Here is a 23828-nt window from a genome sequence, read left to right as displayed (position 1 = left end):
ATCACTGTAGAACATTGCTGAACTTCACTAGTTCACTTCTCTCTGAGTCTCTGTATGGTGGTCTGTGGTTTTCAGCTGGAAGGCAGTACTAAAGACTTTTTGGCAGAATTTAACACATGTATATGAAAAAGAATTCAATAGTATCTTGTTACTGTGGAAGAATCAGATGCTTTCTGCCACAACAGAAAGAAGAATAAGAAGACAGGTATAAAAATTTCTGTCAGTATTTTTAACTGAACATAACGATGAAACGAAGGAGCACATACAGACTTCATATCCTTCAGAAGCTCATGCAGAAGATGAAGCAAAGTGTTAAACCACAGCACACAGATGATATTTGCAGTTCTTGAGGAGAGACTTGGGAAGAAAAGAGGGGGAAAGGGGCAGAAATGGAAAAGGTTATAGGAGTGAAAGTATGACAATGATGGAGCAGGAAGGGAACTGGAAGGCAAAGGTGAGGTAACACTCGTAGGGTTTAGTTACAATAGAAAAGGAGACTGAGAGCAAATATAATGGCAGCCTAAGGTACAGTCAGGGCTATAGCAAGTCATTTGGATACCTTGCAGTTTAGTGGTTTGATATTACCTCTTTTTCCTCTCCTGCTCTGGTTCTCTAGCACGCTGCTTATCGTGGGATGGAAAATGCTGGAGCTTCCAATGCAGGAGGGACTGGTTTCTCTCTGGGACTTCTATTAAACTTGCCTCCACTACTGTTTACACACTTTCATCCTGCTTTTGTTACTAACTTGGATACAATGTCTAGAACTGTTAAGTAGGATGATCCAATCATTTATACTTTTATTCTGGTTCTATTTCCATTTACTTTTTTTGTTTTAGCTATATCCTCACTTTGTTGTTCTGGCGGTGTTCATTACAGGAGGTCTGAATCTTCCTGTGTCCTATAAGTCCAGTAAAGTGCAGTGAAAACTGTTCCCTAGAGGCCAAAACAGAGAGCCAGCCTGATAAAGAGTGATATGATATGGCTAATCCATTGCCACTCTGTAAAGTAAATGTGGAAGCTAATCTCAGCTGTCACTTTTGTAGAAAATGATCAAACGAAATTTGCAAACTAAATTTGCTTTGGGGGAGTTGCAGGAGCATCACAGATTTAGACAGCAGTGAGTTGTCTCTTCTGTGCAATTACTGCAATTTTCTGTGGTTTGCACAGCAAACATGCCTGACTTCCTCATTTAAGATAAAAAGTTGTAAATCTCATTTGGTATGATATGAAATCAAACGATTAGCCATTTTTAAAAAATGAACAAACTGCTGACCAGAATTATTTTTCTCATTTCTGTCTGCAGGAAGTCACCAAATCTGTGCAACCCCTTCTGCTGGGAAGGATAATAGCTTCCTATGATCCGGACAACACCGATGAAAGATCCATAGCCTATTACCTGGGCATTGGCTTGTGCCTTCTCTTCTTCGTGAGAACACTACTTATACACCCTGCTATATTTGGTCTTCATCATATTGGAATGCAAATGAGGATAGCTATGTTTAGCTTGATTTATAAGAAGGTAAGTCAAAGAATTAAATACTTGACTATAGCTGGTTTGACTGAAGTCAGCCTCTGTGTGAGTTCAGACTTGCTGGATATGTGGTGGAATGCCTTAATTGTTCTGCCACTGTGCTCCTGTTATACATGTGTGTTGCAAAGGAAAAATAACATGCTGGTTGCCAAAGAATATTCTCAAAAGAGAATTAGAGGTGAAGATTTAAACAACAAATGTAACACTGAAGGGATTGAGTTTGAATGATACTGTGTGGGATCTCTATAACATGAAGAGTCAACAGATTTCTGCTGCATCCCATGTTCACAAATACATAGATTTTAAAAGGTACTCGGTTTTACCAATACCAAAAGCAGCTAATTTAAACTGACTTGTTAGTTATTCTAGTATAAAGCTCACTGTGAAAGCGTCTTTCAAAAATATTTTTCAAGAGGAGCACTGTAGGAGATTTTTGAGGATGCACAGCAACACACAGCATGCATGCTTCGTTAAAACTTGCATTTGTATTTATGTCTATATACATAAAATGTTCAACAGAAAACAAGGACTGAGTAAATCAATATTTGTAAATCAATTTAATGGCTGTATTAAATACAAGTTACAAGTTTAATGAGACTTTCTTTATAGTGTAAACAGATAAATGAATTGTTATTTATACTACTGTACCACTGCTTATCATTTTAATCTGTATTTATTCTGGTTTATGGGAACGAGTTACATGACCATTTTTCTGTGCTTTTGTTTTCTTTTACAGACCTTAAAACTGTCAAGCAGAGTTCTAGATAAAATAAGTACTGGACAATTGGTCAGTCTTCTTTCCAACAATCTGAACAAATTTGATGAGGTGTGTCATCTGTTGTTTAATTCACTTGGTGATCCATCAAACACAAATGCAATACTTCAAGCTGTTTGTGACAAATATAAGTAAAGAAGGAGCACAAATGTTGAACTACACTGAGTTTTCATTATAGATATAAAATAAATCCCTACTTTAAGAAAATGTGTTGGCATGTGGTCATAGAAATGCTCATTCTAATACTTATGACATTCTAATATCTGATTAGTAGAGGAAACCTACAAACCAAGTATATTATAAAATCAAGCTCGTTCTTCAGCCCAGTGAGAACCTGCTAGGAAACCTCTGGGTTATGCAGCTGGTTTTACAGAGGTCAGAACTTGCTGGTTCAGTCCTTCCATCCTATTTCCTGACCACTGTGCCTTTCTGCTAAGGTGATCCAGTCTGTTTCTGCCATGGAATAAGTGATGAGGTTCAGCATCCTGTGGCTACTATTGCCTGCTCTTCTAAAAGTGATTAAGTGTTGATCTAAGACTGCATTAGGAGTCATTCTCAACATGTCTGTCTTAGAAAATACTTACAGAGTCTCCTGTAAAACTTCTATTTTGTTTAAGACGTAGAGGTAAATCCCTGCTAATGCCTTTAGGAACTGGAAAATCTATGAACTTCTATTCATCATGTGTGTTTAATTGGCCCATTGGTAGTATAAGATTTGCTTCCCATGAAAGATGCAAGATCAAAAGAACTGTAGGCACATGGCTGGAGCTGTAGGGTGTATTTACTTCAAGCACTATATTACTATATATTATTATCTAGAGCAATGTCAGCTAGTGCTGAACAAGTTAAGACAAGTGATCTATCATTGCTGGAGTACCACAAACCTCTGTGCAGCCTGGGAACAGGATTCAGTCCAAAATTTCTAGAATGTGATGGAAAATAACTGAAGTAGTCAGCAATCTGTTTTGAATTAGTTGTGCTCACACAGCAGATATCTCTTCACCAAAGTGATATTTGCCTTCTGTATCAGATTAACACGCTCAGAAGATTCTTGTATGTATCTTTCTCATCTTGTGGTGTTTGAAAAACACAGCATTGATGCTAAATTCACTTTGCTTTTACAAAGCTGTAATTTTTCCTCATGCACGTTTGAGAGACAATTGCAGAATGAACTTTGCCTTAGAAAAATCAAAGTTTAGGTGTGGAATGTATATGTATTGCTGCACTGTCATCATGATTAACACCCAGAATGCTATGTGCTCAGGATCACAAATATTCCTTTATAAACTTGTTTTACTGCTGGAAATATTTGTACCATTCTTCATGACATTTTCTTAAAGTGTCAGTTTAATGACTTCCTTTCATTCATGTAGTTTTCAGAGCACATCTGTAACTTGTATTGCTATTATTTTCTGCTTTGGCCTTCCGTAGGGTCTTGCTCTGGCTCATTTTGTATGGATTGCACCATTACAAGTGACGCTGCTGATGGGACTGCTGTGGGATATGTTAGAAGCTTCTGCCTTTTCTGGACTTGCTTTTCTAATAGTCGTGGCCTTATTCCAAGCCTGGCTGGGACAAATGATGATGAAATACAGGTGACAAGATTATTTTCAAATATTTCAATTTATTTTCCTGAAACACACTGGTTTAAGAAGTTTATACCACTTGATTATGGGTCTCTGGTTATGACATTGTTACGTAAGAAGAATCCAAAGAGCGTTTGCTGTGTTCAGAGAGTCATGGATTATTTATTTAGCAGTAGGTGTCTAAACTTAACAAAATGAGAAGTCTAACACGCAGTAAATAGTGATAATGCTTTGTAGAATTAAAATTCCTTGTTTGTGACTTGATCTATTCTTTATAGAGTTTGTATTTTCTCCTTAGTAAAACAATTACTAGATTTCTAATAATTCCTTTTACATTCTTCACAATACTTCTGTTAAAGTAAACATTTTCAGTGAAGGCTTATAGGGGAGGTGTTTCCACAAGATATAATGGTACACAAACTAACTATACAGAATGAAAAAGATGAAGGTTACCCTACTGCCTTTTTTACTTTGTAGGAATAAGAGAGCAGGAAAGATCAATGAGAGACTTGTCATCACCTCAGAAATAATTGAAAATATACAGTCGGTTAAAGCCTATTGTTGGGAAGATGCAATGGAAAAAATGATTGAAAGCATCCGTGAGTAAGTGTTCTCATTTGTTAGTCAAATTTTTATATGCTCAGAAAAAATAAAACAAACTAGGTGGCTATGAACATCATCTGTGGTCTTGTTAGTTAGGAAGTAAAGCAACAGCTATTAATCCTCCTTAAACTAACCAAGCATTCTCACACTGCAGCTTGGGTTTTTTCCCCCAATTCATCCAGTTCCTACGGAGGTGAGATTTTTTTATTTGCTTCCTCATTTGTTGTAATGGTATTTCAGTGGTTAGTTTGCGCAGGTAAAACAATTGTGGGATCTGTATTTGTTTCTGGCTAAGCCTATCCTCATCTTACAATAAAGAGCCCTTTTGTGATGGTTACTCAAGACTTTACAGACATTCCTATTCTGTGGTGAGGGAAATGATATGAATCCTGTGCAGCCATTTTCTGCGAAATGTAATAAAGCTGGTTATAAAATTTGCATGCAATCTGTGAAAGGGTTAAAGTAGCATGGCTTCATGTATTCATCCTGCACATTCATATTAACATTTATTGTCTGTAGATAGCCTTGTACAGTGCTTATCTCCTCAATTAATATAAAGGCTGAACTGGAACTATCAGACCTGTAGCAGAAAGGAGGTAAAAGTGCTAACCTAGTTAGCTGAGAGCTGTGAGAAGGAAGTCTCTGTTACCTACAGGGTGTCCTGGGGAAAGGGAGGAGAAGTGACATATTGATTGATGGGTGACGCTGCATTAAAGCTCTCCTGTGTGTTTGTTTAGTCCTATATGGAGAATTAAAATTCTGTGCCAGGTGTGTGGTTGGGAAAATAAAAGAAATGTAAGTGTCATATTATCATGTAAATGAAAGACATAAAATGATATTGTTCTGCAAACATCTTTTTCAGCTGTTTTCTGAAGGACAATCCAGGGAAAGTGAAGTGTTCTTTATAATAAGGAAGGTCTTAAAATTTGTAATGATTTACCATAAACAATCAGACAGAACTCATTCTAAATCCAGGCTGTGAGTGCTAGCTCGAGGATGGAAGTAGTTTAGGATTTCCCTGGTGTCACAAGTCACATGCATTGCTTTTAGGTAATTTGAGACCACATCACATGAGCAAGTCCTGTATAAATTAATTAAATAAATTATAGTCCCCAAAATGATCACAGAAACCTGGAAAAAGCAATGTTAGTTTATAATCTGTATTTTCTATAATAATTTATAGTGAATTTTGTAATGCTGGAATTAATTTTTGTTGCATTATGCATGGATTTTTAAAAGACAAGAATGCTAGCAATATTACAAGGAGTTCCTCTCCTGTGAAGAAAGGTGGAGAGAACTGGGATTATTCAGCCTGGAGAATAGAAGGCTCCTTGGAGACCTTATTGCAGCCTTTCAGTACCTGAAGGGGACCTACAAGAAATCCAGGGAGGGACATTTTACGAGGGTATTTAGTGATAGGAGAAGGAGTAATGGCTTTAAACTGAAGGAGGATAGATTTAGATTAGATATTAGGAAGAAATGTTTTACTGTAAAGGTGGTGAGACACTGACACAGATTGCCCAGAGAACCTGGAAGTGTTCCAGGTCAGGTTGTATGGGGCTTTAAAACAACCTGGTGTAGTGGAAGGTGTCCCTGCCCATGGCAGGGGAGTTGGAACTAGATGCCAAAATTTGGTTCTAGTTACTTTTTAGCCCCCAAAATAGTTTGAAATCTTAACTTATTAGCTTCAATGCTAGAAAATAAGGATGAACAAGCCTCTAAGTTGTTATATCAACAGTTCCATCCAAAATATTTGGAAGATGTAAACTGTGAAATCCTATGCTAATTATTTGTGTTTGGTTTTTTTCAACAGAGCTGAACTGAAGCTTACCCGAAAAGCTGCTTATGTGAGATATTTCAACAGCTCAGCCTTCTTCTTTTCAGGCTTTTTTGTGGTGTTTTTAGCTGTGCTTCCATATGCTCTGATTAAAGGAATTATTCTCCGAAAAATATTTACCACCATTTCCTTCTGCATTGTTCTTCGAATGACAGTGACTAGGCAGTTTCCCAGCTCTGTGCAGACCTGGTATGACTCTATTGGAGCAATAAACAAAATACAGGTAGGGAACATGGACTAAAATCTTCCCAAGTACGTAAGTTAATTCTTTGCCATGTTATCTTGTCAGTTGATCAACAAAAGCACACAGCATTTATGCAGTCTTTCTGATTATACTGTGTGTTGCTTTGACTAAACACCATGAAATGTCATAAATCTTGATGATGTTAGGTGGTTCCCCAGGCAGCATAACCACAGGAGTCTCATGCTACCTGCTTGCTGCTTCTTTTTGAAACAGTGACATTTAGTTAGTTATTCTAATTGCAGAAAAAGGAACTTAATAAAAATATGTCATGAGTTGTGGTGCTTAAGAGATGTTTTTCCTTCAGAAAAGGAAGTTAAAAATTAGTACATGTTTTCTATAGCACAGCTCATAGGAGCTGCAGTCACAGATCTGTTTTTCTAGCTGTTAGTGGCAAAAACAGCAGGAGATTGTGTATCTTATGCAAATGTGCATCTCATTCATCATGAGTAGTAAACATAATTAAGGTACCAGACAAATAATTATTACCCACCTTACCTACTGAGATCAATTGCTCATATACCAGCATGAGAGGCTTATCTGGAGAGCCAAAGCAGGGTGAATTCTCATTAACTCTGTTTTATCTGCTGTTTTGAAATCACTCTTCAGGAAAAGAATTCTTACTTTTATTTTGGGGGTGAAATCTTAGGCTTTTAAAAAGTATGTATTTATAGATTTATTTTTTTTAAACATAGATTTTATTTTTTTTAGTGTCATATAAATACCTAATACAGAACATAAAAGTCTTAATCAGATACCTGAACCTTAGTGTAGAAGAAGTGGGTATGGGATTTTTATGATTTTCAGCTGGGTGGAAAATTGAAGAAATCTAGCCATAAGCCTTTCCATTTGAAGTTCAGAAGGCTGCCTTGTTGGGTCCCAATTTAGGCAATCTGTGTGCTCTTAGAACCCCTAGGCATTAGAGGAGGTATCTTGTCTCTCCTGTTTCCTAGAAGAGTGCATTCAATGCCCTGTCACAGAACTGGCAAGGCCAGTTGTCATACCATTGGCCTCACTTCCCCAAAAGCTTTGGGGATATTGGCAAATGGGTGCTCCAGAATCCATGAATAGTTCTCTCTTTGTGGCAAGTTCCGTATAGAACCCATAGACAGACTAGGCAGAATCCCAGAACACCAAAGCCCTTTACTAGTCATCAGAAGTAGAGAAATAATAAACCACTCATACATTTCTCTGATTTAATTTCCTCGTCAGTTTAGAGAGATCATTGGGACGGAGTTACCCTGGGTTATTGTGTTTTCTCTGAGCCATGTTTTCTAGACCATGAAGTATTTCAGGATCAGTGTGCTTTCTTTGACTATCACTACTCCAGCAACTCCACTGGATGACCCCACCACCTTTGTTATGAAAGCCTAGATATAATTTTCTATTTTTCTTGCAAAAACCATGTGTGTTTTGCCTTTCAGTTTTTCAGTTCCTGCACTTTCAATCATCTGTTTATTCCCTTCTGCCTGTTTACTTGGAAAATTTGCAAGTTTACTGTCAAGAACTGATTTTCCCACAATTCTGCTTAGTTTGTCCATTGTATTGCCCATGTAGAACTATTTGTGTTAACAAAATTAAAAAAAGACAATTTAAAGGAGATGGTACTGCATAACCTTAACAAAATAATGGAACAGAGCGGTTGTCTTTCCTACATAGCACAGGCTTACACTTTTTTCCTAATGCTATCCCAGAAGGTAACACAAGCATTGAGTTGCTGACTTGTGTCATTTGAAATTACACTACTTCAGTGCTGCACTTGCCAGGATCATTATCTGCCTTTTATTTTTGTTGATCTAGAGATCATTCCAACTCTTAAACTCTTGCAGTTTTGGAATAGGGAGATAGCAGCATGTAGCTGCTTTGTTTCACTGTTTACCAGGGTGCAGCCTTCCACATCTTACGCCAAAGCCAAGGCTTTATTTGAAAAGGATTAAGGTCAGAGAGGTGATACTGCCTCATACAAGTCCTGAAAGCAAAGGAAATGCCAAGTTTTGGTACTCTTTCTAAATCAGAACTAAATACCTTTATGACTATGTTTTCACTAGCAATGAAAGAATTGGTAGTTTCAAAATCATTTTCTTCTGCATCCAAAAGATGCTGTCGAAGTTATAGATATAGCCTCTCTCTAAAACACTACAATGCAATAGAACCATCAGAATTATTAGTTAATGCTCAGTGTAGACAAGTATGTACTGCTTTATGTAATACAACCTTGTCCTTCACCATTTCCTCTCATCTGCTTTCATGATGTTTCTAGGATTTCTTGCTGAAAAAAGAATATAAAGCTCTGGAGTATAATCTAACAACCACTGGGGTTGAGCTGGAGAAAGTAACAGCATTTTGGGATGAGGTTAGTACTTTTACCCAAACCATATTAAAACACTGTGTTTCTTTTTTTACTACACTTCATTTTAACTAGCTTCAGCTCTCAGCAGGCAAGGAATACATTGCAAGTAATTAATGTATATCAAATTATCCACAGCTGAGAACTTTGGAAGAGACCTTTTAATAAGTGTTAAAGGCTGTAATAAGTAGTTTTTACTGATTTAAGCCAGCCTGAACACAGAATCGGGCTGTGGTATGTATGAACTTTGGAAAGCAGTTCTATAATAAGTAAATTTTCTTTGTGTCCACAAATTTAGGTGCAGGTACAATACATGCATTTAAAACAATTTTAAGAATATAATAAATATTTTATTGACAGGCAAAATAACATGAGGAAAGTTAGTTCATATGTTTTCATAAATCTATGTATGGTATACACAACGGCATAGGCATGTTTTATTTATTTTTTATGTGCATCAAATACACATCTGTTTATGTTGTAGGGAATTGGAGAGCTGTTTGTAAAAGCAAACCAGGAAAACAACAACAGCAAAGCTCCCAGCACTGACAACAATCTCTTCTTCAGTAATTTTCCACTTCATGCCTCTCCTGTTCTTCAGGATATAAATTTCAAGATTGAGAAGGGACAGTTGTTAGCTGTCTCTGGATCTACTGGAGCAGGCAAGGTATTTCTATTTCTGCTGTTTCAATAAAAGTCCTAATAATATTGTGCTGTTATATGTGTTGTTAGCTGTATTATTACAGTATTCTTACTGTCCTGTGCTCACTCTAGAAATGTGTGCTGCAGGAAAAATGATGGATAAACTGCATGTTTCAGTAAAATGGCCAGTAGTTATCCAAAGCCATACTCTGTGGCCAATATGAGAGAATTTGCTGGATACTTTTGTAATACAGGGATAAAGAATTATAAGAAAATAGCAATTTAAATGGCAAAACTGTTTTTTCATTGGAAGTAAAAGAAATTCTATAGGAGTAATGAGGACTCAAACCTAAAGTTAAGGCTCATGGTAAGAATATTCCAGCCTTTAAAACAAACTGGAGAGCATCACATAGATAGTCAGATTTCTCATGGTGCTCAAAAGCAATTAGTTTTCCCTCCTTGCTGACAATTTAAGGAAAATTTTGAACACAAGATAGTCAGTAACCTGATAAACGCGGCACAGATTAGCCAGGTATGTGCACCATGGACATGTGGTATACCTGATCACTTACTTCCTACAGTGCCCCACTCAGATTGGCTTCCTGAGACCCATATGAAAGCCTGGGGAGGTGCTGCTGAAACTGGTGGTTTTCTGAGAAAAGTTGTTGTTTAGATTAATCATCATTTTACTACCCCAAAATGTTACTGATGCATTTAGTCTGCAGATAACAAATCCAGTTACCCTCATTAATATAAAATGAGTTGAACTGTGATACTCTTAGTCACTTTGAACACCAAGTAATTAGATGAGTCTTTCATCTTCAGTGGGTGTTTTGAGGAGAAGGGAAAGTGAAAACAAATATTCATTATGGGTTTGGTAACTTCTCCTGCTTTTAACAAATTATAGGTGAAAATATTCTGATTTCTTTTACTTGCATGAGGTAAGATCTTTGGTCTGTTGAGTCAATGGCAAAGGACCCATCAGCAAGGCTTATATATTGGTTTTCAGAAATGATACCCATAGGAAAGAGCGAGGGACTTAGAAGATGAGATTGTCCTCAAGCTGATGTGTTAAGTTGCATTTTGCTGTGATACTTCTGAATTAGCAGAATAATTTTCCTATGGCTATTGCTAAAGCTGATAATTGTAATACAGAAATGTCAACTAGAAAGTGCTGAGGGACATATGTGTATCTTCTTTATTCAGCTACATAGGAAATTGAGGAAAATTCTGATTATACCAAGCAGTTTATGTGAGTATGTACATACAGCAAATTTGCATTTTACAAGGCTTATAATTTTATCTGAAAACTTTACAACAAATAATGTTCACTCCCCTCCAAAATAAAAGATTCTGCTTCCCTTATACCTTTTTAATTTAATATTTCCTTCATGCTGGTTGCAGCTGTTACTGTATATTCTATGAATTGTCAGGCCTGTGAAACAGACTGCACAACTATTTTACCTATGACAGGTATGAAGCCTGACATCAGCTTTTTAATACTGCATCAGTATTAGATAGGGTTTGGCTTGGTTTTGTTTGTTGGGTTTTGGCTTTTTTTGATTTGTGTTAAATGGCACAAGGTACAGTAGTTTAACATCCAGTGTACAGAGCATAGCTAGCAGATATCCTTTGCAAGGCTGGAAACCTCTTACTCAGCATTTTGGAAAAGTCTGATATTGGTATAATGGAAAGAATCTCATGACACTCCCCTTATATATTGTATAACTTGTCAAAGAGTCTCTGGGCTTGACAGCATGAAACTGTGACTTAGATTTTTTAGGTCTTTGGCTGTTACGTCCCCGCTTTGTTGACTGTTTATTGGTGATAAGAACACCACTGCAATGGTTCTGTAACATATTTTTCCGTGTATTTCTCAATTCCATTCTTTGATCTAGTAGCTAGTGGTGTGTGACAAGGTTACTACAAGCTACTGATTAACTTTGAAATTATAACATGTCAGTACTGAAATTGCAATCAATTCTTTTATGAAGGGAAATAGTAAATATACTTAGGTCATGCATTCACGTAAATGAGTTAACAGTTACAGGGGAAAATTCAGATCACGCTGAGCAATTGTATACACTTACACAAAGAAATTACATTTTCAAGGCAATACAGATAAAATACTTATGAACACTAGCAAAATGTAAACATGAATTATGTTGTACAAAGAACAAACATAATAGTCACTGATATTGCTAAAAATCAAATAAAATTCTCTATGAATACTAATACCTTACAACTGTTTGTCTCACAGATTCAGCAATTTCACAAGGTAAAAATGTAGGTTTAATTAAAAATACATACTTTTGAAGCAGCATATGTTTTTTACAAGATATCTTACACAATTTTTATCACTCATTGAATTAAGTTTCTCTCACATTAATGAGGCCTTTCAGAACTACACATGTCATGAAAATCTCCACTGATTGCAACTTGCACTTGTACTTACAGGGAGACTCTTGACAAGGCAGATTTACCATGTAAGTGACTTAGCAGAGTGTCTCTGACTTTGTTCAACATTTCTTATTGTTGTACAGATCTCTGATATATTAATCAAGTGTTAATGGTTTTTCAGACTTCTCTTCTGATGTTGATAATGGGAGAATTGGAGCCTTCACAGGGTAAAATTAAACACAGCGGAAGGATATCCTTTTCACCTCAAGTCTCCTGGATCATGCCTGGAACAATAAAAGAAAACATAATTTTTGGTATATCCTATGATGAATACCGGTACAAGAGCGTCATCAGAGCCTGCCAACTTGAAGAGGTTAGTCATCTAGGATTTTTAAGACCTGTGACACAACCCAAGTGAAAAACCCCAAAGAAAAAGTCAGGGAGTGGTGCTCTAAGTGAGACATTTCTGAGTTTTAAGGAACTCAACCTGGCATTGCAATTTTGTGGAATTGCAAGTCAGCCTGTTGCTGGCTCCATGAGAGATACACTGGTATTGACAGTTCTGGTAGTTTACACAACAGGAGCTAGGTAAGCAGATATTATGAAGTGTCTGCCTTCTCAGCCTTTCTTGCTAGTTAAAAACCTGAGTAAACATATTGATATTAAAGAAATTACATTAAAAGTGTTGTTCCTGCAATTTTTTGGTCACATTTCTTCCCCATTCCTTACAATCTTGGAAATTAACTTTTAGACTTAAAAAAATGGCTTCAGGGACAATAAGAACTCTGTGCTAGAAACTTGAATTATTTAGAGGAGAGTCTTGACTAAAGTTGTTTTTTTTCTGTGTGCACATTGAAAATTCTCACATTACAAATTATTGTAGTATCAATCCTTATGTGACATGTGGCCCACAATAAGTACAATTACATGAGAATATCCTTATGTATTTGATGTTGATGGAGGGTAGTGTAGGAAAAGATACTTTTTTGCATGGCAAGATACAAAAGGAGCCAGCATTTTTTACCTTTGTACACTGATTGCTGAGCCTTAAGATTAGGCATTTTGCCTGTAACGTGCAGATGAAAACAATAAATATTTAACTGTGCTGAATAGGATTTTTGTTTAGGCCACACGGTGAAACATATTTTCCTCTAGCACCAGTCAAGCAAGAAAACAATAGTCAGTCTGTTTAAAAACAAGATGAGGTTACTTCATTTTATCTCAGAGCAGGGTATAGTTAAGCAATAAAGTAATATTTGCTCATATGTTTCTGGCCATTTCAGCTTGGGATAAAATTTTAGATTTGGTTTGCTGGAAATCTTCTTTGAAAGCTTCTAAAGGTAAGAGAATTAGCAACTTCTGTGTCAGGCTTTCTGAAGAAAATAGTCCTTAACCCTGGTTCTAAAAGTTGTATTTAATGCGAAGCTCCAAGAGGCAACTGACTTCAGCAGTTTAGAACTGCCCTCGCTCAGAGAGGCTTCCCAGCCCAGGCCCTTCCTAGAGCAGCAGGTGGTTAATGGTGTCTCTGCTGGGGGGATGGCTTGGTGTTTCAGTGTTCATGGGACATCTCGGTGTCTCAGCAGGCTGTGGATCCTTTGTTCTCCAAACAGGCTCAGTCAAGCCAGCTTTGATCTGTGTTGGTGCAACTCTGTGTGGAATGATATGCTTCGCCTCCTAGCAGGGCTCATTATTTGAAATCAAGTTTGATACTTAGAAGGATATTTTCTTCTGGACTGAATAAATTGGGCTAGCCTGAAGAGAAGGCAGAATGGTCTGGAAGGAAGCCAAATGCATTACCTCATTGCTCTTATTATGCTTTCTAGTCTCATTAGTTTTCATGTATGTGTTGCCAAACAAGACTTAGTATGGCAGATTGAAGGATGGATTGCAAATATTAATTCCCTGATTATTCCCCAGTGTGATCTTTGAGGGGTTTATTATAACAAGGATTAGTGCTGTGCTTTGGAGTTGTGTGTGTGTTCTCATTCTTCAGAAAGGAGAAATCAGAGGGTTTTTCCTAAGGGAGTTCACTTTGCCCCCTTCTCTGCAACTTTCCTAGGTAGTTATATAATCCACCTGACTGCAGGCCTGTTGCGGAGTCCAGTTCTTTTGTGGACTCTTCAAGGAACCAAGGATTGGTGACTCAAGACTTTATTTCCTTATTGCACATAGGCTCAAAGTCAGTAAACATAAATCTCTTAACAGTGCCTAAGTGAGATTTGCTTCCAAGGTCCATACTCAAAAACAGTTCTGGAATACAAAGCCATCTTCTTTGACCCAGTAGGCAAATAGATGTGTTACTAAAGCAAAAAGTAACATGTGCATGAAATGTTCCTTTTGCTTTGCCATCTCCACTATCACCCTATAGTGGAAGCATACTGAAGATCTAGTCCACTTCCCAAATTTGATGTAATTTCCCCTTTGTCTTCTTAAAATATTGCATGTTTGTCTATGTGGGTCACATCATAGAATCTACATAGGTTTGGTGCTTCTAGACACAGTGAGTAGCTTGTTCTTGTCTGCAGCAGAACAGACCACTGAAGCTAGGTGACTTCTTACAAGGTGCTCTGCACTTTGCTTTAGGTCTACGGAGATATGCAAATGATATTAAGCAAGTGTAACTTAAATAATTTGGGGTGCATGAGAATTTTCAGAAGAGTCAATGCTACCTTCTTCTGCCTGACTTTTTGGATTGGTACATAGTTAATTTACTAAGAATTTATCACTTACAGCCTCTTTAGAGTTGCTAAGTACTCAAGGTAAATTTATCTCAAAGTAATTATTAAAGATAGAAAGTGCAAGTAAATACTTCCCAGAGCTTTCCATATTTTTAGGTGTCCAAGAATAGAATTTTTCCTATATAGGAAATTAGATCCTTATTCAGAGGTTATGTATTAGACTTTTTATTCTTTAAAGTCCTAAAGAATAGCAAATCTGGTTATGTTAGCCATTACCTGAAGAACAGGTAGGTTTTTCTAGAATGGAAGAATTTTTGATGTTGTTCTATTTGTGTATGAAACCATCAATAGGAAGGTTAAAAAGATGGTTTAGTCTCTAATTAATTTTGAATTTTCAGAAATAACATTACTGGAAAGCAATGAAAATATGAGTAACTAAAGGATTTTCTTTTATGAGCTCACATAAGTTTCTAGCAATTTGGAGCTCTAAAATTGGTCATCAATTAGTTCAGGGAGTTCAGGTAGCTACATTTGTACTTCCTTGACTTGTATACTCAGCTTAAGAGATTTCTGCCTTCAGCTTCTTACTGTTGTTGCTGCAATTCACCAGCCCTCCAGTTGTGTCATTATACCTGTTTATGATGCTGTACTGTGAAACAGAAGATGAAGATTAAAAAGAAAATTATGATATATTGGAGATCAGCATACCTTATAAATACTTAAAAATACTATGCCAAGATAGTTTGACAAAGTGTGCTTGTGTAGGGCACAATGCATTAGGATGTCAGCCTGTGCCTGGCTTTACAGACTCAATTAGTGTGTACACATTTCTCAATTATCCTTTTCTGTTATGCGTATCGTAACTGTTGTCTCACCTGACGCCCCTCACATGAGTGCGTGACTGATGAACAGTCAGATGCTGTGAATAATGTCATACAGTAGAATCTATTTTCATGTGGGAAGCACATGCTTTAAAGGTGCTCCTTTGAATGTAGTCCTACTTGATGACACATGTGACAGCAGTGTAGTGTTGGAGGTTTCATTCATGGTCCTTGGTCCTCATAGCTCTGCTCTGCAGCCTTGTCTGGCACATGCGGATACCAAGGGCAAGGGACACCACGGTGCAGACCTGTACAAGTGTATGAGATCTGAGTTGTTGAAAGAATCCATAATGAAAGACAGTTGTGTGTTGAAGGCTTGATGAGGGAAGTTTGTCGGTTCTAAGTACCACTGCTTGTCATAATTTCAGGATGTCACTGTATAAATACATAATACTGACGAAGCATGAGAAGGTTTCTCAACTGCTTCTCTATGTGCATGAGTAAAAGCATGCCTAAGGTACTTCTTAAACTTCTGTTTGTACATTTTTATGGTTATGTAGCCTGTTTTATATGTGTAAAATTATTCAGAACTTGATTATAATTACATTTCTTGATTCTATTTTTCCTTTGCGAATAAAGAGGGCATTGCACGAGTTGAAATTGTTAATGGAGTTTGTAAATGGGCAGAGGTTAAGAGAAGAGCAGTAAAAGGTGAAAGAACAAAAGAAAGACTGCTTTGGAGTTGGGACTGTAATTAAGAGCTACCTTAGTGTTCTTGGCATCCAGTAGAAACAGCCTTACTGGCAAAAAGTCTTTCTGAAAGCCCAGCACAAACTGAATATGGCTGCAGTGAGATAGAAGTGCTCTGTAGACATTGCCCATATTCTTGTCTGATTCTGAACTCAAGGGAATACCAATACATTTAAGTTACATGGTGCATTCTATGAAACATCACAGTAAAAAAGTTTTCAAGAAGTCATAGGAGAAGGGCTGCTTGTTCCTTCTTCACTGCCTTCTTCCTGTTTTTTCTTTTCCATGAGAAAAGCAAATATTTTAGCAAGGAAAAAAGCAAGATGAGTACCGACTTTAATAAGACACTTAAAATTAAGATCCCAGTAAGCAAATATGAAAGTGAAGGCTTTCAGCTTCTACATCAAACCATTCCAGCACAGATCAATAGTCCTTACCATTTGTCCTTTATTCAGAAGCTTTTTTGAAATAAATTGTTTGAATGAGTTTACTCTTGAGTTTGCAGGTATTATTGCAAATCTATTGCCTTTAAAGTCTTACATTGGCTTGCTATGATAGAGAGAAGATGAGATGTAATTGGTATGGATTCTGAGCACTTTTCCTGAAGACAGGCCCCATAGGCAAGTTTACAGGTACTCAAAAAGTAAAATAAGATGAATTGGTGCTGCCTCAGCAGCACTTTTGGCAAGGTAGTTTACCCATTTTATAAAGTACTTTTATCACATTCATGATAAAAATTGATTGGCAAGAGAACGTGAAATTTTGCCTAGTACTTGAAGTTAAGGACCAAGTATATAGCAAAAGCCACTGAGAGATGTGAACTTTTTGAGTTTCTGTGTGTATGGAAATTTGCCACTAAATTTGAATTAATTCTATAAATGTAACCTCCCTAGGGATTGTATTAATTGGAGTTTGTATTAGTGTAATGGCAGGGATAACATGAATATAAATGGAAATTGGTAGGAGTAGGTACTTGGGTTTGCAAAATCCTTATTACTGGTGTAATTAAAAATGGGGAAGGAATGTGGCTTGATGTTGAGATATTTAGGTTGAAAAATCAGTATGTGTGTGTGTAAATATATATATATATAGTATCCTATTATATGCAGAGTATGGGATTTTTGTTTGGTTTTAACACTTGATAAGTTATAGAGGTAAAACCTTTGAAAAGTTGAAACAGGAATTTTTTGTTTAAATGCTGTTAAAATTTAACAAAATCATCCTAAGACAAGGCATTCTTCCAGTCAAGACTGGAGAAGGAGGTTCATTATTGTTCTATTTGTTAGAAAACAAGCAAGCATTATATCACATTTCAAGGGGTTCAGTAATTCATAAGTTTTGAAATAATACTTCCATGACTTCCAGTTTTACCTTTTTGCTATGTAAGATGTTTTTCCGCCTAGTTAGTTAATTTGATCATTCAATAGTTACTTAAGAGGCCATAAAACACATAATGGCAAACTACCTTTAAGAGATTACCACGCTTAAAATAAACACATATTCTGATTTGAGAGCCACCAGCTGCTCGTGAATGTAATGTTTAACATGGCATGCAAATAGAGGAAATGTTTCCATGTAAAATCGAATCATATAATAGTACTAGAGAAATTTGTGGCCAGATTCTGTGAGGTTTTGAGCTGGTTTTACAGGGAGTGCAGGAGATTCATTTTCATCTAAGAATTTAGATTATAGAGAGATTAACTGTAGAAAGAGACAGTCAATATGCCAAGCCCAGGTTTATCTTCCCACGTGTTCAGCATCTCCTTGCGAAGGATGACATCCATCCCTGGGTGACAAGGAACTGACTGCAATGTCAAGGATGCCCTAAAACATAAACACGTATCCTTGCGTCCCATTGTGCTGTTCCAGCCCCTTTTATCTGTGCTGATTTTGGGTTTGGTTTTGATTGGTTTGGAGTTTTTGGTTTTTATGGCAGACAACTAAATCAGTAGGAGTTGAGAGGTTATTATGTCAGTGAGTGAAGTACTTTGTGCCCTGATTTTGAGCCTTGTTTTCACAAGGGATGTGGGCAGATTACAAAGTGTGCGGAAGAGAGGGACAGTAAAGGGTTGAAGTCTGGAACAGAGTGCTTTGTAGTATGTAATTGTCTACAAAAGGATAGCTTGGTTATCTAATCAGGTATATGTCTACAGTGTAAACTACGTGAGAGCAAGTCACCCTGTCTTCTCAGCTGGGGAGAGCAACTGGCATGTTAAGGTGAAGTTTATCTCATCCTGATGTAAACAGCTAAAAGAGAAATGTCTCTTTCAGGCAGAAACTCCACATAGTATGTCAAACCTCCCACTACAACCATTGCATCTCAGACACGTGGGCCCAAATGCTGGCTACCTTTATACTTTTTCCACCTCACATTGGTATGATCCACTGGCATAGGCAGACTTCTTAAACTGAAATTCTTGTTTGCGGCCCAAAGTCATGGGCAGGTCAGCTGTGAAGCTGCTGACACAGTGAGTTTCCTGGGTGAACTGGAAGTTAGTAGGCTAGCAGAGTTTCTTTATAGCGGGGGAACATTTCAGTTAGAGAAATAAACAGACTCAAACTCACAAATACACTGAATTCAGAAGTTTATCAGTGATCAAGTAAATATGTATAACAGAGCCCTCCTGCAATGTTCTGTGTTGATATCATTTAGATAAAAACCTGTTTCAGTCAAGACAACTCTCCCCATCCCTTTCCCTTTCTTAGGTACAGTGCTCTGGACTGATTACCTTGGATGTTGTTCTATCATCTGTGTCACTTCTGGAATCATATTTAATTCTCTTACCCTACATTTAGCCTACCCACACACAGCATACTGACTACTTCATGCTTTAAAAATCTGTTCCCTGGGAATATTTCACCACAGAGAAAGCAAGTTTTGCCAGCATTTGTGTGAGTTTTGGGTGAGCCTGACACTCTGTTCAAGGTCACAAACTCTTGCAAAAACAAAGCTTATGGTTTTGGATCATGAATCCTTCCTAAACGGTTCAGCTGAAGTCTAACAAAAGCCTTGGCTTCAGGAATCATGGGCAGAGAGTTACTTAAATTTAAAAAAAACCCAAAACACCTCACTTGAAATACTTTAAAGAAATCTGGTTTTTTGGCATCTGTCCCAGGGAAAATGAGGATTCATGTATGTTCAAGCCGGTTATCTAAAAGCTGAGATATGAAAAAATCACTGATAATTCTTCATCTTCCAAAAAATCACAGAATTGTTCTGTAGTAGGCATGAGTCTCAAACACAAGACTTGATTTCAAAACTTGAAAAATTCAAATGTTGCAGTTTAGCTCGTATCTGTCTTACTGCCTAGATAATTTATTTTCTGAAAATCTGGACAAATAGAAAGTTATGCTTTCTGCAAAGTGACATTTCAAATTTATCTAATTCATTATCAATTTTGGATAATCACAATTATATCTAGAACACTATTTCACTTCCATTTCTACCTCGTTGTAATATTAGAATTGAATATGATTGCTTGGAAGAACAGGAATAATCATATTAGTGAGAAAATGGGTAACAGTTAATTTTCCTCTTAAAACTGAAGAGAAAAATTACCAAATAAAGTGGAATGGTGTTGCAACTCCTGCTTGAAACCTTTGGTTGGGGTTGCTTCTGCTTAACTTATATTCAGCTTTTTATATGATAAAGGCTTCAGGGTTTTTCTTCTAATTTAGTGCAGATAGTCTGTGCTACAGAAAAAGAATGGCAAAGTGTATTCAGAGGCAGTTTCTGCAAAAGCTGGAGAAAAGAAGATGAAAAAGGCAGTACTTTGGTGGGTGAGAAGGAGATAGTTTGTCAGTGGGGGGATTTTCTGGACCCTGTGAAAATAAATCTAGGGGAATGTTAATTGCAATGAAGAAAAGGAAGGGCACAGAGGTGGTAAAGAAACTGTGACTGTAGAAAAAGCCAAAATTTAAATAGAGGAAAGGGTTTGTGAAGATGAAGTGGAGAGAGTCAAGACTGCTGCTCTGTTGCATCAGTTTCATGACTCTTTTGTCTTTCATGAGGGAAGGCAGAAGAGAGATTTCAGGATGCTGTTCAGCATCATTACATTAGGTTTGTCCCTGGCTTGATTTCACTTCCTGCCTAAAATGACAGCAAGGATGTATTTGGACCAGCCCTATGTACTTTTTTACAATAGGTCATGCGTGTTCCAACAAATAGCATTGTGTGTCTATTGGACTTCATTACTCTGTTTACGCCTTTGAAAGAAATTACTAAACATTTTTTTTATTCTTATAATTACAGGCTGAACAGTTCTTTGTCTGTTCCATGCCATATATTACCCTGAGGTGAAGAGTAGAAAAGAGCAGAGGGAGAACTCATTAAAAGTCTGATTAAAATTCCATGTTGACACACCTGCAAAGAAATATATCTGATGAAATCCCGCCACCATTTAAAACAATAGAAACCCTGGAATGACTTTCAGTAGAGCAAGGATTTTACCCTGTTTGCAGGAGAAGAGACACCAAGCCCAGTTCACCTGTTTTTTTAGGAAGAAGTAGAATCGGGAAACAATAAGGGCACCAGCACCATGGCAGACATCAGTACTGGTAGAAATGGGAAACAGCTAAAATCAGCTTAGATATCCAGATACTTAACCATGCAAATCCCTATGTTCAGGTGCAGGTATTGGGTAGGTGTCAGAGTTACAGGTGGATAACATTGCTCCCACATGCATAATGAAACCAGAGGTGATCTGACCAGGTTGTCTCAAATAAATGCCAGAAAATATTTTATGCCAGAATTTCACCTGTTCTCTCTAAATACTTCATGACCTATAGAAAGGTGATTTTGTCACTTCAGAAAATATTCCTTTAAAACTCTTGCTGGCACTCTTTTTCACATCTCTCTTTCTGCAAATGCTAGAGTTGTTGTGTGAGTGCAAGGGATTCCCTTGTGTGGCTCTCCTTTTACAGGAGGGAAATAACTAGTTAACATTGAGAATAATTTTTAAATCACCTGCAATAGATTTTCCATACGTAAGAGCATCTTGATTTTTAAGGTCATAATCCTCCAAGTCAGGAAGCAAATACTATTATTAAATTAAAGAGTTGGGAGAATCTCCTGTTTCCTGACAGACCAGGCAGTCAATTTCTAGCCCTTGAGTGGCTGGCCCTTCATCTGTCACTGTTCCAGGGCTGAACAGCATTGTTCACTCTGTTCCTGAGGTCAGGGCAATTTGTAGGGGAGGAAGAAGGAAACATTTCTCTGGAAGGATATTTATTTATTTATTTACTTATTCTGCAAAACCTCAAAGGGCCATAATGCCAAAAGGCTGCCCAACAGAGACTGATTAACTGTCAAAATGATAGCAGGGGTCATCAAAATTGGATTGTATCTGATTTTGTATGGAATATGAACTTACAGAGAGCAGCTCAACTTAGAATCCCAGGTAGTATTGCCCTGGAGGTGCTTCATGTGTTTTCAAGTCTTTTTCTCAGAAGCTGTTTGATTTCTGTGGGTGCTACAGAGTGTATGCAGACAGCTGATTTCCTGTGTGCTGTTGGCTGCCTGGGGAAAGAGACCTCAAAACTGGCTACCTCTTCCAGAGCACTGCCTAAAGCCTGCTCTCAGAAGCTCAGTTTCTGAGGGTCACTGCATGCCACTTTTTTTCCCCCCCAGAAGCTACACTAACAGGAAAATCTGTATAAGGCATGGGAACACTGGAGTCGATTTTTTTCTGTCAGATGCCTTGGTCAGCTTCCTTGGCTGTGGGGGGTCCCTGGCTTGGGAGCTGGAGGATGTGCACAGGCAGCAGGAGTATCAGTATGGTCTGCTGAGCAGGGAGCACAGGCAATGGGAGCTTCTGGGATAGTCTGGGCTTCCTGCTTGGCACATGGCAAACTACCTTGAGGTTGTACCCGCTGGAAGCCTAGGTGCCCTGAAGCACAGGAGGCTTATCCAGCCTGTTTCTTTTCCCTGTTTCTGAGAAAAGTCCCCTGAAACTACCACCACTACAGTGATAGTGGTGTCACTGTATTAGCTTAAGGACGTAGGTCACAGAATTGGTTAGGTTGGAAAGGACCACAGTGGCTCATCTGGTCCAACCTCCCTACTCAGGCAGGGCCACCCTAGAGCACATGGCTCAGGATTGCATCCAGATGGTTCTTGAATACCTCCAGTGAGGGAGAATCCACGACCACTCTGGGCAATCTGTTCTAGTGTTCAGTGATTCACACAGTAAAGAAGTTCTTCCTTGTATTCAGGTGGAACTTCCTGTGCAGCAGTTCTTGCCTATTACCTCTTGTTTTATTGGTTTTCATGACCAAAAAGAGTTTGGCTCCATCCTCTTGGCAGTTCCCATTCATATACTTGAATATGTTAGTGAGGTCACCTCTCAATTGTCTCTTCTTGAGATTGAACAGGCCCAACTCCCTCAGCTCTTCCTCATAAGTGAGGTGCTCCAGTCCCTTAATCATCTTAGTTATCCTCTGCTGGATCCGCTTCAGGAGCTCCATGTCCCTCTTGTCCTGAGGAGCCCAGAACTGGACACAATACTCCATGTGTGGCCTCACCAGAGCTACGTAGAGAGGCAGGATCACCTCCCTTGACCTGCTGGCAATAGTCTTTTTAATGCATCTCAGAGTTCCATTACCCTTCTTAGCCACAAGGGCACATTGCTGGCTCTCAACAGCCTTTTGTCCACCCAGACCCCCAGGTCATTCTCCGCAGAGCTGTTCTCCAGCATGTGTGTGCCCAACCTGTACTGGTGCTTGGGGTTATTCCTCCTCAGGTGCAGGACCCTGCAATTGCCCTTGTTGAATTTCAGGTGGTTCTGCTTTGCTAATCTCTCCAACCTGTCGAGGTCCCTCCAAAGGGGGGTATACCCTCTGAGGTATCAGCCACTCCTTCCAGTTTTGTATCATCAGCAAACTTGCTGAAGACACTCTGTCCTTTTGTCCAAGTCACTGATGAATAAGTTGAACAAAACTGGGCCCAGCATGGAATCCTAGGGCCTCCAACTAGACTGTGTCACTGTTCACAATTCCCCAGGATCTGCTCCTAAGCCAGTTCTCAATCCACTTTATTGTCCTCTCATCCAACCCACACTTCTTAAGTTTTCTGATGAGGATGCTGTGGGACACAGTATCAAAAGCCTCGCTGAAGTCAAGGTAGACAATGTCCACTGCTCTCCCTTCATCCATCCAAGCAGTTGTTTTGTCATAGAAGGCAATCACGTTGATCAAACATGACTTACCTTTAGTGAACCTATGCTGACTATTCCTGATCACCTTTGTGTCTTCCATGTGGGCAGATATGGCCTTCAGGTCAGGTAAGGCTTGAAAGCAGAATTACTATTTTTTGTTAGAGCAACTGTAAAAGTAGAAAAACCAGACAGCCTTTGGGCACACAGGCCATTCTCCTTGTATCCATTTCCATGAATTTCTGTGGTTTGCATGGATCATTACTTTTGGAGCTAAATATTTGTCTGGGCACCTCTGCCAGTAGGGCACAAAAATGTTCTTTTCTCCTTTCACCATCTCATGTGAGAATGAAATGATATTTTCTGTTTTATGGCTGGCTAAAGATTAATTTTTATCATAGTCGTGAGTTCTAATTAACTTAAAGCCCAAGCCCAAGCTTAAAGCCCAGGCTTGGTTCCCAAGCCT

At 38.1% G+C, this 23828-nt stretch overlaps 1 protein-coding gene across 1 annotated transcript in view; it reads left to right on the top strand.

The window, feature by feature from the left end:
• The window catches only part of CFTR (cystic fibrosis transmembrane conductance regulator (ATP-binding cassette sub-family C, member 7)), a gene marked incomplete at both ends in the record, with an annotated part of 47897 nt that overhangs the window by 4916 nt on the left and 19153 nt on the right, over positions 1-23828 (top strand). Inside the window, 8 exons of the mRNA XM_009072026.1 lie at positions 1304-1519; positions 2268-2357; positions 3738-3901; positions 4370-4495; positions 6309-6555; positions 8834-8926; positions 9405-9587; positions 12144-12335. Of these exons, the coding sequence (XP_009070274.1) occupies positions 1304-1519; positions 2268-2357; positions 3738-3901; positions 4370-4495; positions 6309-6555; positions 8834-8926; positions 9405-9587; positions 12144-12335 (1311 nt within the window). The remainder of the gene's footprint in view (positions 1-1303; positions 1520-2267; positions 2358-3737; positions 3902-4369; positions 4496-6308; positions 6556-8833; positions 8927-9404; positions 9588-12143; positions 12336-23828) is intronic.

This window comes from Acanthisitta chloris, unplaced genomic scaffold (genome assembly GCF_000695815.1).
Source record: "Acanthisitta chloris isolate BGI_N310 unplaced genomic scaffold, ASM69581v1 scaffold623, whole genome shotgun sequence".
In the NCBI taxonomy this organism is placed as follows: Eukaryota; Metazoa; Chordata; class Aves; order Passeriformes; family Acanthisittidae; genus Acanthisitta; species Acanthisitta chloris.
Note: the sequence above shows the minus strand (reverse complement) of the source record. Positions and strands in the feature narration are given on the sequence as shown.